Source organism: Carcharhinus amblyrhynchos, chromosome 9, assembly GCF_965287045.1.
Source record: "Carcharhinus amblyrhynchos chromosome 9, sCarAmb.v2.hapA, whole genome shotgun sequence".
Classification (NCBI taxonomy): Eukaryota; Metazoa; Chordata; class Chondrichthyes; order Carcharhiniformes; family Carcharhinidae; genus Carcharhinus; species Carcharhinus amblyrhynchos.
In genome coordinates this window covers 85,763,607-85,776,968 of record NC_137332.1, presented here as the reverse complement: position 1 = coordinate 85,776,968, position 13,362 = coordinate 85,763,607, and the positions used below count along the sequence as shown (strand labels likewise).

At 43.7% G+C, this 13,362-nt stretch overlaps 1 protein-coding gene across 4 annotated transcripts in view; it reads left to right on the top strand.

Moving 5' to 3' along the window:
* Positions 1–13,362, top strand: part of rabgap1l (RAB GTPase activating protein 1-like) — a 462,369-nt gene that overhangs the window by 292,037 nt on the left and 156,970 nt on the right. For all 4 annotated transcript variants that reach the window (XM_080196010.1, XM_080196008.1, XM_080196011.1 and 1 more), the window contains 3 exons: positions 3,295–3,369; positions 9,249–9,374; positions 12,920–13,063. In XM_080196010.1, coding sequence (XP_080052136.1) covers positions 3,295–3,369; positions 9,249–9,374; positions 12,920–13,063 — 345 coding nt within the window. The remainder of the gene's footprint in view (positions 1–3,294; positions 3,370–9,248; positions 9,375–12,919; positions 13,064–13,362) is intronic.

The following is a 13,362-nucleotide window of genomic DNA, read 5'->3' as shown; positions in this document are numbered from 1 at the left end:
AGTATTCCAGCCTGCACCTAAACTGTGGTTTATAAAGTTTTGTGTAACTTTTAACTGAAGGGGTTCCTTACATGAGGTACCTGGCCATCACAATCAAACAGTGTATTGAACCTTTGCTAAGTGACGGCTCGGTGTGACTGATTTGAGGCATGTATCCTGGCTCAATTGATGGGGGCCCATGCGTTATTCTGAAGTTGCTAGGACAGTGCTCAGTCTTTGGAAAGTGTCTCTGTTATTTACTGATTGTTTTCAATTCACAAAGAGACACACACAGAGCAGTTCTATTTAATACTTTCACAGACATATTCATCATTCAAAACCTAATGAACATTGCTTTTTATTTATTCTTTCATGGGATGTGGGCATCGTTGACGAGGCCAGCATTTATTACCCATCCTAATTACCCTTGAACTGAGTGGCTTGTTATGCCATGACAGAGGGCAGTTAAGTGTTACATTGCTGTGGGTCTGAAGTCATATGTAAGTCAGACCAGGTAAGGATAGTAGCTTTCCTTCCCTAAAAGACATTAGTGAACTAGATGGGTTTTTACAACAATCGATGATAGTTTCATCGTCACCATCAGTGAGGCTAGCTTTATATTCCAGATTTTATGAACTGAATTTAAATTCCATCAGCTGCCATGGTGTGATTTGAACCCATGGACCCAGAGCATTAGCCTCTGAAATTGTGTAAACAGAGCAAAATAAGTCCCCTTTTGGTGGGCTATGTCTATAAATTCTGCTGTCAAGTCAGTACAAAGAACAATACAGCACAGGAACAGGCCCTTCAGCCCACTAAGCCTGCGCCAATAGTTTCAAATCTTCATGAACTTCTTTAAGACTCAAATATAAATTATCAGATGTAGAATTAGAGGGCAGAGGGATCTTGCACCCAGTAGCTTGCATGAAGATGACTATTTTACAGAGCTTCGTACTACATGCATTTACAGATAGCTAATGAAGTAGTGTTGAAATGTAATCAGTGTGGCAATATAAGAAACACATCAGTTAATTGGTATATAGCAAGGTCCCACAATGTGGTGATGACTAGAACCAACCCTGCTGAAGATATGATTAAAGTGTAATCATTGTTGTAAAGTATGTAACAAGATAGCCAATCGGTGCACATACAACTGAGAATCAAAACCCTTTTCTTATGTTTTAATGATGCTGATTATGGAGTACATGTTGTTTAGGACTCTGGAGAGGAAGTTCCCCTGCGTTGGGATCTTTTACATCGCTATCAGATAAAGACAAGGCCACATTTTTAAACATTCAGCTGAAAGTCAGCACTTGCAGCAGTGTTACACTCTGTCAGTCTCTACTGCAATGTCAGTGCAACTTAAAACCCACACCTTTGGCCAAGGTTTTAGTTAACCCTCCGAATATTTAATTCTTAGCTTGGTGTCCAGTTTTGTCTCATTGTGCCCCTGTGAGATGCCTAAAGACATTGTCCCACACTGAACATACTATATAAATGTAAGTTGTCCTGAAAAGATGCATTACTTCCACAGCTGTGTGGCCCATCTTCATGATGTGGGTATGGCCCATCTTCACCAGAGAGAAGAAACGTGCATGACCTTATATACACACAAATACTTAACACACAGAAACATCTACATACATGCGTGCAAACATTGAAATCTACAGTGCAGAAGGAGGCCATTCAGCTCATCGAGTCTGCACCAACCACAATCCCACCAAGGCCCTATCCCCATAACCCCATGCATTTACGCTAGTTAATCCCCCTGACACTAAGGGGCAATTTAGCATGGCCAATCCACCTAACCTGCACGTCTTTGGACCCACACATGCACACTCTGAAGCACACACCAACACTCACAGGCATAAACTAACATTCAAAACACAGTCTCTCACAACACACACCCCCCTCCCCTCCCACATTCTCTCACACACACGCACACACACATATTCATACACCTGCACACACACACATACACACACACACATATACGTCTGCACACACATGCATGCAAAAACAAAGAAAATTACAGCACAGGAACAGACCCTTCAGCTCTCCAAGCCTGCACCGCCATGCTGCCTAACGAAAACCCCCTACCCTTCCAGGGACCATATCCCTCTATTCACATCCTATTCATGTACTTGTCAAGATGCCCCTTAAAAGTCACTACCGTATCCGCTTGCACTACCTCCCCCTGGCAACGAATTCCAGGCACCCACTATTCTCTGTGTAAAAAAATCTGCCTCGTACATTTCCTTTAAACCTTGCCCCTCTCACCATAAACCTGTGCCCCCTAGTAATTGACTCTTCCACCCTGGGAATAAGCTTCTGACTATCCACTCTGTCCATTCCTTTCATAATCTTGTAGAGTTCTATCAGGTCACCCCTCAACCTCTGCCATTCCAGTGAGAACAAACCAAGTTTCTCCAACCTCTCCTCATAGCTAATGCCCTCCATCTTCGCAACATCTTGGTAAATCTTTTCTGTACCCTCTCCAAAGCCTCCACATCTTTCTGGTAGTGCAGCACCCAGAATAAGCACTATATTCCAAGTGCGGCCTAACTAAGCTTCTATAAAGCTGCAACATGACTTGCCCATTTTTAAAATCAATGTCCCAGCCGATGAAGGCAAGAATGCCGTATTCCTTCTCGACTACCTTCTCCACTTTCAGTGACCTGTGTACCTGTACACCCAGATCCCTTTGCCTTGCAATACTCTTAGGGGTTCTGCCATTTACTGTATAAATGGCAGAACCCTTAGAAACAGACATGCTCTCGCATGCACCAACGCACACACACTTACACCCACAAATACTCATACACACACGTGCGCATACACACACTGTCTCTCTCTCATGCACACATTCTCTCATGCACGCTCCAGACACATTTGCTCTCAGGTAGACTCTCGCATACACAATCTCATGCACTCTCACTCATTTGCACAATCACACACCATCATACATGTGCATGTGTGCACACTCATAAAACACACACGCAATTTGTCTGCTTAGATCCACAAAGATTGCTTTCTCAAATAAGAAGTTTATTTTGCAATAAAACATCACTGCAGATTAAAAAAGTATGGTTGCCTCTAAACTTCAGTGTTGCTGAAATCATTGTGATTTCATGAGTGACTTGGTTAGACAAAGTATCCTAACAGAGGGTGTCTCTGCTGCCTCTAACTTTAAAAACCATGGGATTTGAGGGTGTAAATGTACTATTTTGTTAAACATTGTTTAACCATGGGAGCAGTGTTTGTACAGCTTGTGACCGAGCCTTGATTTTCATTGTTGTTTTATCTTCTCCACAGGCTTATTCTGTGTATGATGAGGACATTGGCTATTGCCAGGGCCAGTCTTTCCTCGCTGCTGTTCTTCTGTTACATGTGAGTAGACTGTCTTGAATATGAGAGATGATTGTGCTACAACATATGATACTGCAGCAAGGACTTCCAGCCTTTTGCCACAATCACTGTTCACATGTCTGGCTGGGCAGGAAGCCAATTATGGGAGAGCAAGACTGAATTCTGCAATGGTCAAGCAGCCTAGGCTGAAACTTACTCCATTATGTTTCATGTGAGAAGGTGCTCACTTTTATCACATTAACTTCCAACCTGAAATTTGCAGGCTGGGAGGGTGAGGAGTTGTAGCAGATAAAAATAAAGAAGAACGTACGCTTATACAGGATCTGCCATTGTGTGTCACCCCCAATCAAGTACTTTTACAATGCAGCTACTGTAGCTAAGGAGAAACTGCAGCAGACAATTACTTACAACAAGATACCATAAACAGCAAACATCACTATAATAGGTTATGGGCTCATTTTCACATTGCTGTTTACGGGAACTGTGTATGTATTGACTGCCACATTTCCTACACAGGGACAGTGACTAGACTTCAAAAATATTCCATTAGCTGCAAAGCACACTGAGAGATCCAAGAGGCAGTGGAAAACTTTAAAGACGTGCAAGCGTTCCCTTGTTTGAAGGGTCCCAATAGGGTGGACATGGAGCGGATGTTTCCTCTTTTGGGAGATTCTAGAACTAGGGGTCACTGTATAAAAATAAAGGGCCATTTAGTTTAGACAGAGGTATGGAAAAATGTTTTCTCTTAGAGGGTTGTCAGTCGTTGGAACTCTCTTCTTCAAAGGAAGCAGAGTCTTTCACTATCTCTAAGGCAGCAGTGGATAGATTCTTGAGAAGCAAGGGGGTGAAAGGGCAGAATGTGGAGGTTACAATCAGATCAGCCATGATCTTATTGAATGGCAGAGCAGGCTTGGAGGGCCTGAGTGACCTACTTTAGTAGTTTTGGGTGCTGAACGGATGGAGTAATCTCCTGTCTGGTCATTTCAGCTACGTTTACTGCCTAAGCCACAAAATGTGAATTGAACACTCAGCATCTTCGATCTTATTGTGACCCCACAAGCTAATTCCATGTGTGGGCCTATATTGCCTATTTACAGGATTTTGCAGCCCCTATGTACAGTATGAGCACAGTAAGAAGTCTCACAACACCTGGTTGAAGTTCAACAGGTTTATTTGGTAGCACAAGCCATGAGCTTTAGGAATGCTGCTTCTTCGTCAGGTGAGTGGGAGTTCTGTTCACAAACAGGGCATATAAAGACACCAGCTCAATTTACAAAATAATGGTTGGAATGCGAGTCTTTACAGGTAATCAAGTCTTAAACTCTCACTCACCTGATGAATGAGCAGTGCTCTGAAAGCCTGTGGCTTGTGCTACCAAATAAACCTGTTGGACTTTAACCTGGTGTTGTGAGACTTCTAACTGTGCTTACCCCAGTCCAATGCCGGCATCTCCACATTACAGTATGAGCAGCATTGTTGGTATTTTTACATAGACAAACAACTCTCCCAGGAATGGCATTATATACCATGGGAGTAGGTCTACTGCCTCAGGAACCAACTGGCTATCACTAAAGTCAGCTGGAGAGGTTGTCCCATCATTTGATACCTGAGCAATCCACTGTGAGCACAACTCTGTCTGCATCTCTTAAATGACTAGAGTTCTGAGATTTTTGTGCCCCTAACCCCTTGCTTTGATCTGTGCCATCCTTCACTTAGCCTCCAGAAGATTGCTGAAGATGCTTCAAGGTTTCAGTCAATAGTTGCTGAATTAGAGAATCCAGAAGCACATCTTTCTGTTTATGAGGATAGCAAAGAGAAAGAATTTCTACAGCTCTTTTCACAACCTCAGGAAAACCCCAAAATGCTGTACAGCCAATGAAGTACTTTTGAAACAAAAACAAAGTGCTGGAAAGTCTCAGCAAGGGTTTCTGACAGAATCTGTGGAGAGAGAACAGAATAACGTTTTTGGTCTGGATGAACTTTTAACAGAGCTGAAAACAATAGAAAATGGGATGAGATTTATACTGTTATAGTGAGGGGGATTGATAAAGCTGTCATAGACAAAAAGACACAGGGAATGGAAATGGTGCTGATCGTGGCTAAGAAGGTTGTTGATAGAAGCCATTAAGAGATCAGAATGTGTAAGTGGCAGAACAAAGGTAAGCAGAGTGTCAAAGGAGACATGTGACACGTGGCCTTAGTGGGGTTGGGGGTGGGAAGATTGTGGGGGGAAGGGGGAAAGATGGAAAGGGAGGGGAAAAATGAAAGGATTGAAGAAATTAAAATAAAAATTATATATATTTGAGTAAATAAGATGAACTGAAATAAAATAAAATAAAATGGAAATGAAGCAGATGAGGAGGGGAGAAGAGAGTTCATGCTCTGAAGTTGCTGAACTCAATGTTCAGTCTGGAAGGCTGTAAAGTGGCTAATCAGAAGATGAGGTGCTCTTCCTTCAGTTTGCATTGGGCTTCACTAGGACATTGCAACAGGCCAAGAAGAGATCTGTGGACATGACAACAGGTTGGTGTGATGAAATGATAAGAGACAGGAAGTCACCCAACCTGCGATTGTTCTTTCCAATGCTGAGTAGACAGCATTGGAAGCTGTGAGTGCAATAGACCAGATTAAAGGAGGTGTAGGTGCAAGCACTGCTTCACCTGAAAAGTGTGTTTGAGTCCTTGGATGGTGAGCAGGAGAGAAAAAGGGGCAGTATTGCATCTTCTACAATTGCATGGGAAGGTGTCATGGGCAGGGGGTGAGGTACTAGGTGTGATGGACCAGGAGTGTCCCGGAGGAGTGGACCAGGGTATCCTGGAGGAAACGGTCCCTGTGGAATGCTGACAGGGGTGTGAGGGGAAGATGTGTTTGGTGGTGGCATCGTGCTGGAGTTGGCAGAAATGCGGAGGATGATCCTTTAAATGCAGGTGCTGCTGGGGTGAAAAGTAAGCACAAGGGTTCTGGGAGGGAAGGGAGGGGGTAAGAAATGTGGCGCGGGAGACAGGTCGGACATAGTTGAGAGTCCTGTCAACCACTATGGATGGAAAACTACAATTTAGGAAGAAGGAAGACATATCAGCAGCGCCATTTTGATTCCAAAGTGGCATCATCAGAACAGATGCTGCAGAGACGAAGGAACTGAGTGAATGGGATGGAGTCCTTACAGAATGTGGGGTGTGAAGAGCTGTAGTCAAGATAGTTGTGAGAGAAGATGGGTTGTAATGGATACTAGTGGACAGTCTATTACCAGAAGTGGAGACAGGTCAAGGGAGGGAAGGAAAAACCATATGAAGATGATAGAGGCATGGAACATGGAAGCAAAGTTCATAGAATCCCTACAGCGCAGAAAGAGGACATTTGGCCCACCGAGCCTGCACCGACAACATTCCCACCCAAGTCCTATCCCAGTAACCCCACTTATTTATCCTATTAGTCCCCCTGACACTAAGGGGCTATTTAACATGGCCAGTCAACCTAACTCTCGCATCTTTGGATTGTGGGAGGAAACCGGAGCACCTCGAGGAAACCCACAGGGAGACTGCAAACTTCACATAGCCAGTCACCCAAGGCCAGAATTGAACCTGGGTCCCTGGGGCTGTGAGGCAGCAGTGCTAGCTACTGTGCTGCCCCTTGATTGATAAATTGATAAATATTTCCAGGTCCAGATGAGAACATGAAGCTGAACCGAAGTGGGCTGTCTGGATTTGGAGCTGTGACTTGGAAGTTGTGGGAAGACCTGAGGAGGAGATGAGATCAGTGACAGTCCTGGAAAGAATGGTTTGATGTTTGGTCGTGGGGTCATGGTCCAGGGGGAGGCAAGAGGAAGCTGAGAGTTGAAGCTCAATTTCTGTGAGGTAGAGGTCAGAATGCCAGGTAATAACAGTCCACCCTGGTCAGGAGTTCAGCCATTGTAAAGTAGGAAACATGGCAGTTAGTTTGCGCACAGCAAACTACCACACACAACAGTTTGATGATGGCCAAATAATCTGATTTAGTGATGTTGGTTTTGGGATAAATATTATCCAGAACACCCGGGATCTTCCCTGTTTTTGAAAGCTGCCATTGGAATTGTTCATGTCTGTTTTGGGACAGCAGACAGTGTTTCCATTTTGTGCCTTGTCCATTGATCCTGACATTATGGTGCATCAGCCTACATTATGTGTTCATGTTTCTGGACTGAGACTTGAACCTACAACCACTGACTCGGACAGGATTCGTGCTGCCCACTGAGCCACGCTTGACATAGCTAGCTCATGCACTGTGTCCAAGAGCCTTATAGGGACTTGCATACCTGTGTGCAGTAAGCTTTTGTATTTCCACACTGTCACACTGAAAATAGATCTTGTGTGCCTTTCTCCACACTGTTTTGATGCAAGAGAACTCTTTTCTTGAAGAGAGGATGCTGATATTCATTTCTTTCTTGCCCAATGTCTCCAGTTTTCCTCCTCAGCTTTGAAAGGTGACCAGCTGGCGCTGAAACTGCAGTATGTAGTAATGTTGTGAATGGAAGCTACAGCAGGTGTCTCTTACTCAGTGTTGCCGATGGTGTTATGATGAATGCACTGATTCCTGCAGAATCCCCAGTGGCAGTCCCTGATCTGAAGAACTGGCAACAGAATTGGATAATCACAATCCATTTATTTTTAACCATTATTTCAGTTTATCTTGTATTTGGAACCTTAGTGTTTAAAATGGACATACGCTGCCCAGTGTGCACATGCACTTCCCACTGTGTGTGTATGTGCACTGTCCTGTGTGTGTGTGTGTGCGCGTGCATGCATGCACACTGTCCAGCATATGAGTGTGCGTGCATTGTTCAGCATGTCTGCATGCATGCACTGTCCGATGCGCACTCTCGGCATGTGTAAGCATGCGCACTGTCCGGGGTGTGTGTGTGTGAGCACACTGTCTAGGATATGTGTGTGCTGTCCGATATGTGTGTGCTCACTGTCCAGAGTGTGGACATGCACACTGACCAGTGTAAGTGTGTGTGCGCACTGTCTGGTTGCGTATGCATGCACACTGTTCCATGCGCGTCTATACTGTCCCACGTGTGTGCATGTACACTGTCCTCTGTGTGTGTGTGTGTACACTGTCCAGTGTGTGCATATATGCTGTCCAGTGTGTGTGTGTACTGTCCAGTGTGTGTGTGTACTGTCCAGTGTGTGCATATATGCTGTCCAGTGTGTATGTGTGTACTGTCCAGTGTGTATGTGTGTACTGTCCTGTGTGTGTGTGTGTACACCGTCCAGTGTGTGTGTGTGTACACCGTCCAGTGTGTGTGTGTGTACACCGTCCAGTGTGTGTGTGTGTACACCGTCCAGTGTGTGTGTGTGTGTACACCGTCCAGTGTGTGTGTGTGTACACAGTTCAGTGTGAATGTACACATTCTTTTCATACTGCTCAATATGTGTGTGCATGCCTGCTGCCCGTATCTTTGCGTGTGTGCATTGTCGATCACTGTATCACTTTCCACATTACAATATTGACTCCATTTCAACAATTCTTCACTGTGTAAAGCACTTTGAGACTCCCTGTGGATGTTTTTCTTAAAAGATGCTCGTTCAAATCAGTATTGCACAGATGTTCTTTCAGATCCATACACGTGGATCATAACAGATGCTGATCTTTAAGTGAGTTTCTGTTTAATTGGGGTCTCCTGCTGTGAAAAGTGAAATACTAAGATGGGAAGATTGAGGGTCACCCAGACTGCACTCTGTGTGATAGAAAATTACATTGGTGTGAAGTAATTGGGTTTATTATTGACATCTGCCCTTCTTTGGTTAAATATCAGAGTGCTACCATTTAATTTAATTCCCATATCTTTCACTTAAAGCATGCAGGGGCCTCTGTAGCTAACGCATGGACTGATGATATGTGGAATGAAAATTTTCTCACAGATGCCAGAGGAGCAGGCGTTCTGTGTCTTGGTGAAGATCATGTATGATTATGGTCTCCGAGAGCTCTACAAGAACAACTTTGAGGATCTGCATTGCAAATTTTACCAACTGGAGAGGCTACTCCAGGTAAGTGCTTTTCCAAATACAATGTACCACCACAAACTAATCTATGTGGATATCCATACGCTAGTCTGCAAGTTTATTAAGTATCAGGGCAGCACGGTGGCACAGTGGTTAGCACTGTTGCCTCACAGCGCAGTGGACCCGGGTTCGATTTCCAGCTTGGGTCACTCTCTGTCATGGGGAGTTTGCATATTCTCCTCATGTCTGTGTGGGTTTTCTCCCACAGTCCAAAGATGAGCAGGTTAGGTAGATTGGCTATGCTAAGTTGCCTTTTAGTGCCGGGGACTAGCCAGCATAAATGCATGGGAATAGGGCCTGAGTGGGATTGTGTTTGGTGCAGACTTGAGGGGCTGAATGATGACCTTCTGCACTGTATGATTCTACAATCGCCTGTATTCTGCAGCAGCCTTGATCAGCCTTAAATATTGCATTTCAATACAAGTTTTTCCATTTGACTTGGGATCCAGGATAAGTTAGATTTCTCTGCAGTGACAGGTGATTTTTAAACATGTTACCCGAGTGTAGAGCTGATGTTGCAGACTGTCCTCTTTATGAAACTGCTTTATGCTGTTTAAATACTTTTAAAGTGTATTGAATGCAGTCACGTATCAGTCAGTATAGTGAATGTAGTCATGTATTGGTCAGTGTAGTCAATGTGGTCATGTATTGGTCAGTGTAGTCAATGTGGTCATGTAATTGGTCAGCGTAGTCAATGTGGTCATGTAATTGGTCAGCGTAGTGAATGTGCTCATGTACTGGTCAGTGTAGTGAATGTGCTGATGTACTGGTCAGTGTAGTGAATGTGGTCATGTATCGGTCAGTTAGTAAATGTGCTCGTGTCTTTCATGATGTCATTTGGGGGATAAACATCAACTACGGCAGCTGCGACATTGAGGCGGACTCCCTTGGTCTTCTTTGAAATAGTGACTATGGGATCATTAACACCAGTAATGGGCAACCTAGGCTGGTGAGTGTCTCTTCATCATCTCAGTGGGCTGCAAGATTGAAATCGGGCTCGTTCACTAATCATGATCCCATGAATAAGATTAAACACATTTAATACACACTGAATATTTCATTGTAAGTTATAGAAAACGCTTAATCATTCACATATTAATAGAACTATCAACTTAAAGTAGTAAAAACAAAATGAGCATTTATGTTTGAATGGACGCAGAGGGAATACACGGCTGTCAGTCAATGTTGTGAGTGATCAGTGCGTACCTCAGATAAAAGCAAATTACTGCAGATGCTAGAATCTGAAACAAAAACAGAAAATGCCGGAAAACGTCAATAAGTCTGACAGCATCTGTGGAGAGAGAATAGAGCAAATGTTTCAAGTCTGGCTGATCGTTTCATCAGAACTCAACAAAATGTCTTGTGGGTCGCACTCAGAACCTTAAATGTCTGCTTTTGGGCCCTGAGCCACAGGTTGTCCACCACTGGTTTACACTCACTTGAGAGGGCAGATGGGGCCTTGGTTAAATCTTCCTGCTGAAAGACAGCACCTCCAGTAGCACAGCACTCTCTGTGCTACATTGAACTGTCAGCCTAGGTCATGGAGTAGGGCTTGAACTCATGACCTTCTCACTCCGAGACCAGACCCATGGCAGACACCAATTCTCAGATTTTTAATCAAGGAGCAGAGTGCAGGGCTGGGGTGTTAGGAATGATTAACTTCCAAAAGGAGTGTGACTGCAGCTTGTTGATACAAAATTAAAATTCTGTCTGAATCTGAATTTACATAAATCAATCTGGACCTATTGAAGCAGAGAGAGAACGATGCTTGGAGGCTTATCCACAGGATCAGTCATGGATTCTGTCAATAGAGCAAGAAAGGAAATTGTATGACAGCTGTGGGATTCACTGCAATTATTTGTGTTAATGGACTTTAAAATATGTTTTGTCATGGCAGAATTAAATTTGGGCCTTTAAACTGTTTTATTTTCTTGAATTTATTGAGTAAGTAATCGCTACTGGGTAAATGGCCCACCTTGTTGCTAAAAAGCACTCAGGTGAGAAAGCCTGGCTCTAATCCCTGACAAAGGGAGTCTTGAAATTGACAGTATTATCCATCCAGGTGAAAGCTCCAGCCTATGCCTGTCACACGATCATACTTCCAGATTCTGTCAGAAGCCTGAAGATTTCTGTATCACTCTTTTGAAAAGAAAGTGTAAAAAGAGCCAGACGACAAAACCCCTTTGTGGTCACATGCTTCCTAACAAAGAAATAACAATTTATGTACAAATGCAAAAGCCAATGCAGTCCCTGCAGATAAAGTAAAATCCCTTCATCCCGGTCTTGAGAATAACATTTCCAATTGATGAAGCTTCCTGTGTAAATGTTTAATGAGGTGAGACTGCATTCCCTTCATCTGCGCTAATTTCGTCCATTTACAATAAACAGGCTAATGCTTGTGCAACAATAGCACAGACAGCAATGAAGTGCCCAGCAGTGAACTGCATAAGTTGCAACTCTGATCTTCCAGTTCTGTCCCCGTACTTCTGTACTCACATAGTTACAGCACAGAAGGAGGCCCTTCAGCTTATCTGCCCTGTGTTAGCTCTCTACAAGATCAATTTAGTTAGTCCCATTTCCTCACCTTCGTCCTCCACCTCACTCACAGACAGTGCATTACAGATCCTAACCACTCGCTTTGTGAATCTGCTTCCACCACACTGTCAAGCAATGCATTCCAATCCTAACCACTCACTGTGTGAATCTGCCTCCACCACACTCAATGCGTGCCAGATCCGAACCACTTGATGTGTGAAATCGTATTTCTTCAGGTTACCATTTGTTCATTAGCCAATCACTTCAAATTTGTTTCTTGACCTTCCCACAATGGAAATAATTTCTCTCTTTCTGCTCCCTTGTGATTTTAAACAGCTTTGTCAAATCTCTTAACCTTCTGTTCTTGAAACACAGCTTTCCACCTGAATGATTGGCTATTTTTCTTTTCATGATATCCCCATGACATTCCGAGGTGCAGAAATTCATGCTGAGGAATACACCAAGCTTTGGGGCAGCCACCTCAGAGGCCCAGTGGGTAAAGTCCATCGTCTAAGGTCTTTCAGTCATAGTAGACTGCAAAACTGGGAACCACGTAGAACGCCTTGGGCAGCAGGACGGACATTGAATGTACATTATAAATAGCAAGAGTATTACAATTGTATTGACGCACCTAATAGAACGTGCCGCATGGAGAGAAGGTGAATTTTGTTGCACGTCATATAAGTTTTCAAGTTAATATGTTTCATAATGTACTTTTACAGATTTTATGGATAATGGATACTTCTGGGAAAATAAACTACCCATTACACCATTTCATCTGAATAGGAATTAGGCAAACTATCAATAATGGGGTACTAGTGACCATTTAAAAATCCCTCCTGTCTCCATTGCAAAAACCTGGTTCTTTCCTTTGTACCTTATTACATTGTAAAATTGGCGTTGTTTGTGTGAGCTGTTCTGTGCTGTACAGTGTCTGTCTGTTACTTTGAGAGGTGAGTGTTGGAGTAAAGCTCTTGCATTGTTAATGTTCACAGGAACAGCTGCCTGAACTCTACAATCATTTCTTGGATCTGAATTTGGAGGCGCATATGTATGCTTCACAGTGGTTCCTCACACTCTTCACTGTCAAATTCCCACTCTGCATGGTCTTCCACATCATCGATCTACTGCTCTCTGAGGTAAGAACACTCACTTGCTCATTCACGCACACACACGCAAGCTCACGTACACACACACACACAAGCTCACATACACACACATGCTCACTCATGCACTCGCACACAAGCTCGCATACACATGCTCACACACTCACTCGCATACAAATTTGCACTCGCACACAAGCTCACTCATAGGTTCCACACATGCTCACACACCCGCTCACACGTTCACCAACACACGTTCACCAACACACGTTCACCAACACACGTTCACCAACACACGTTCACCAACACACGTTCACCAACACACTTGCTTATAT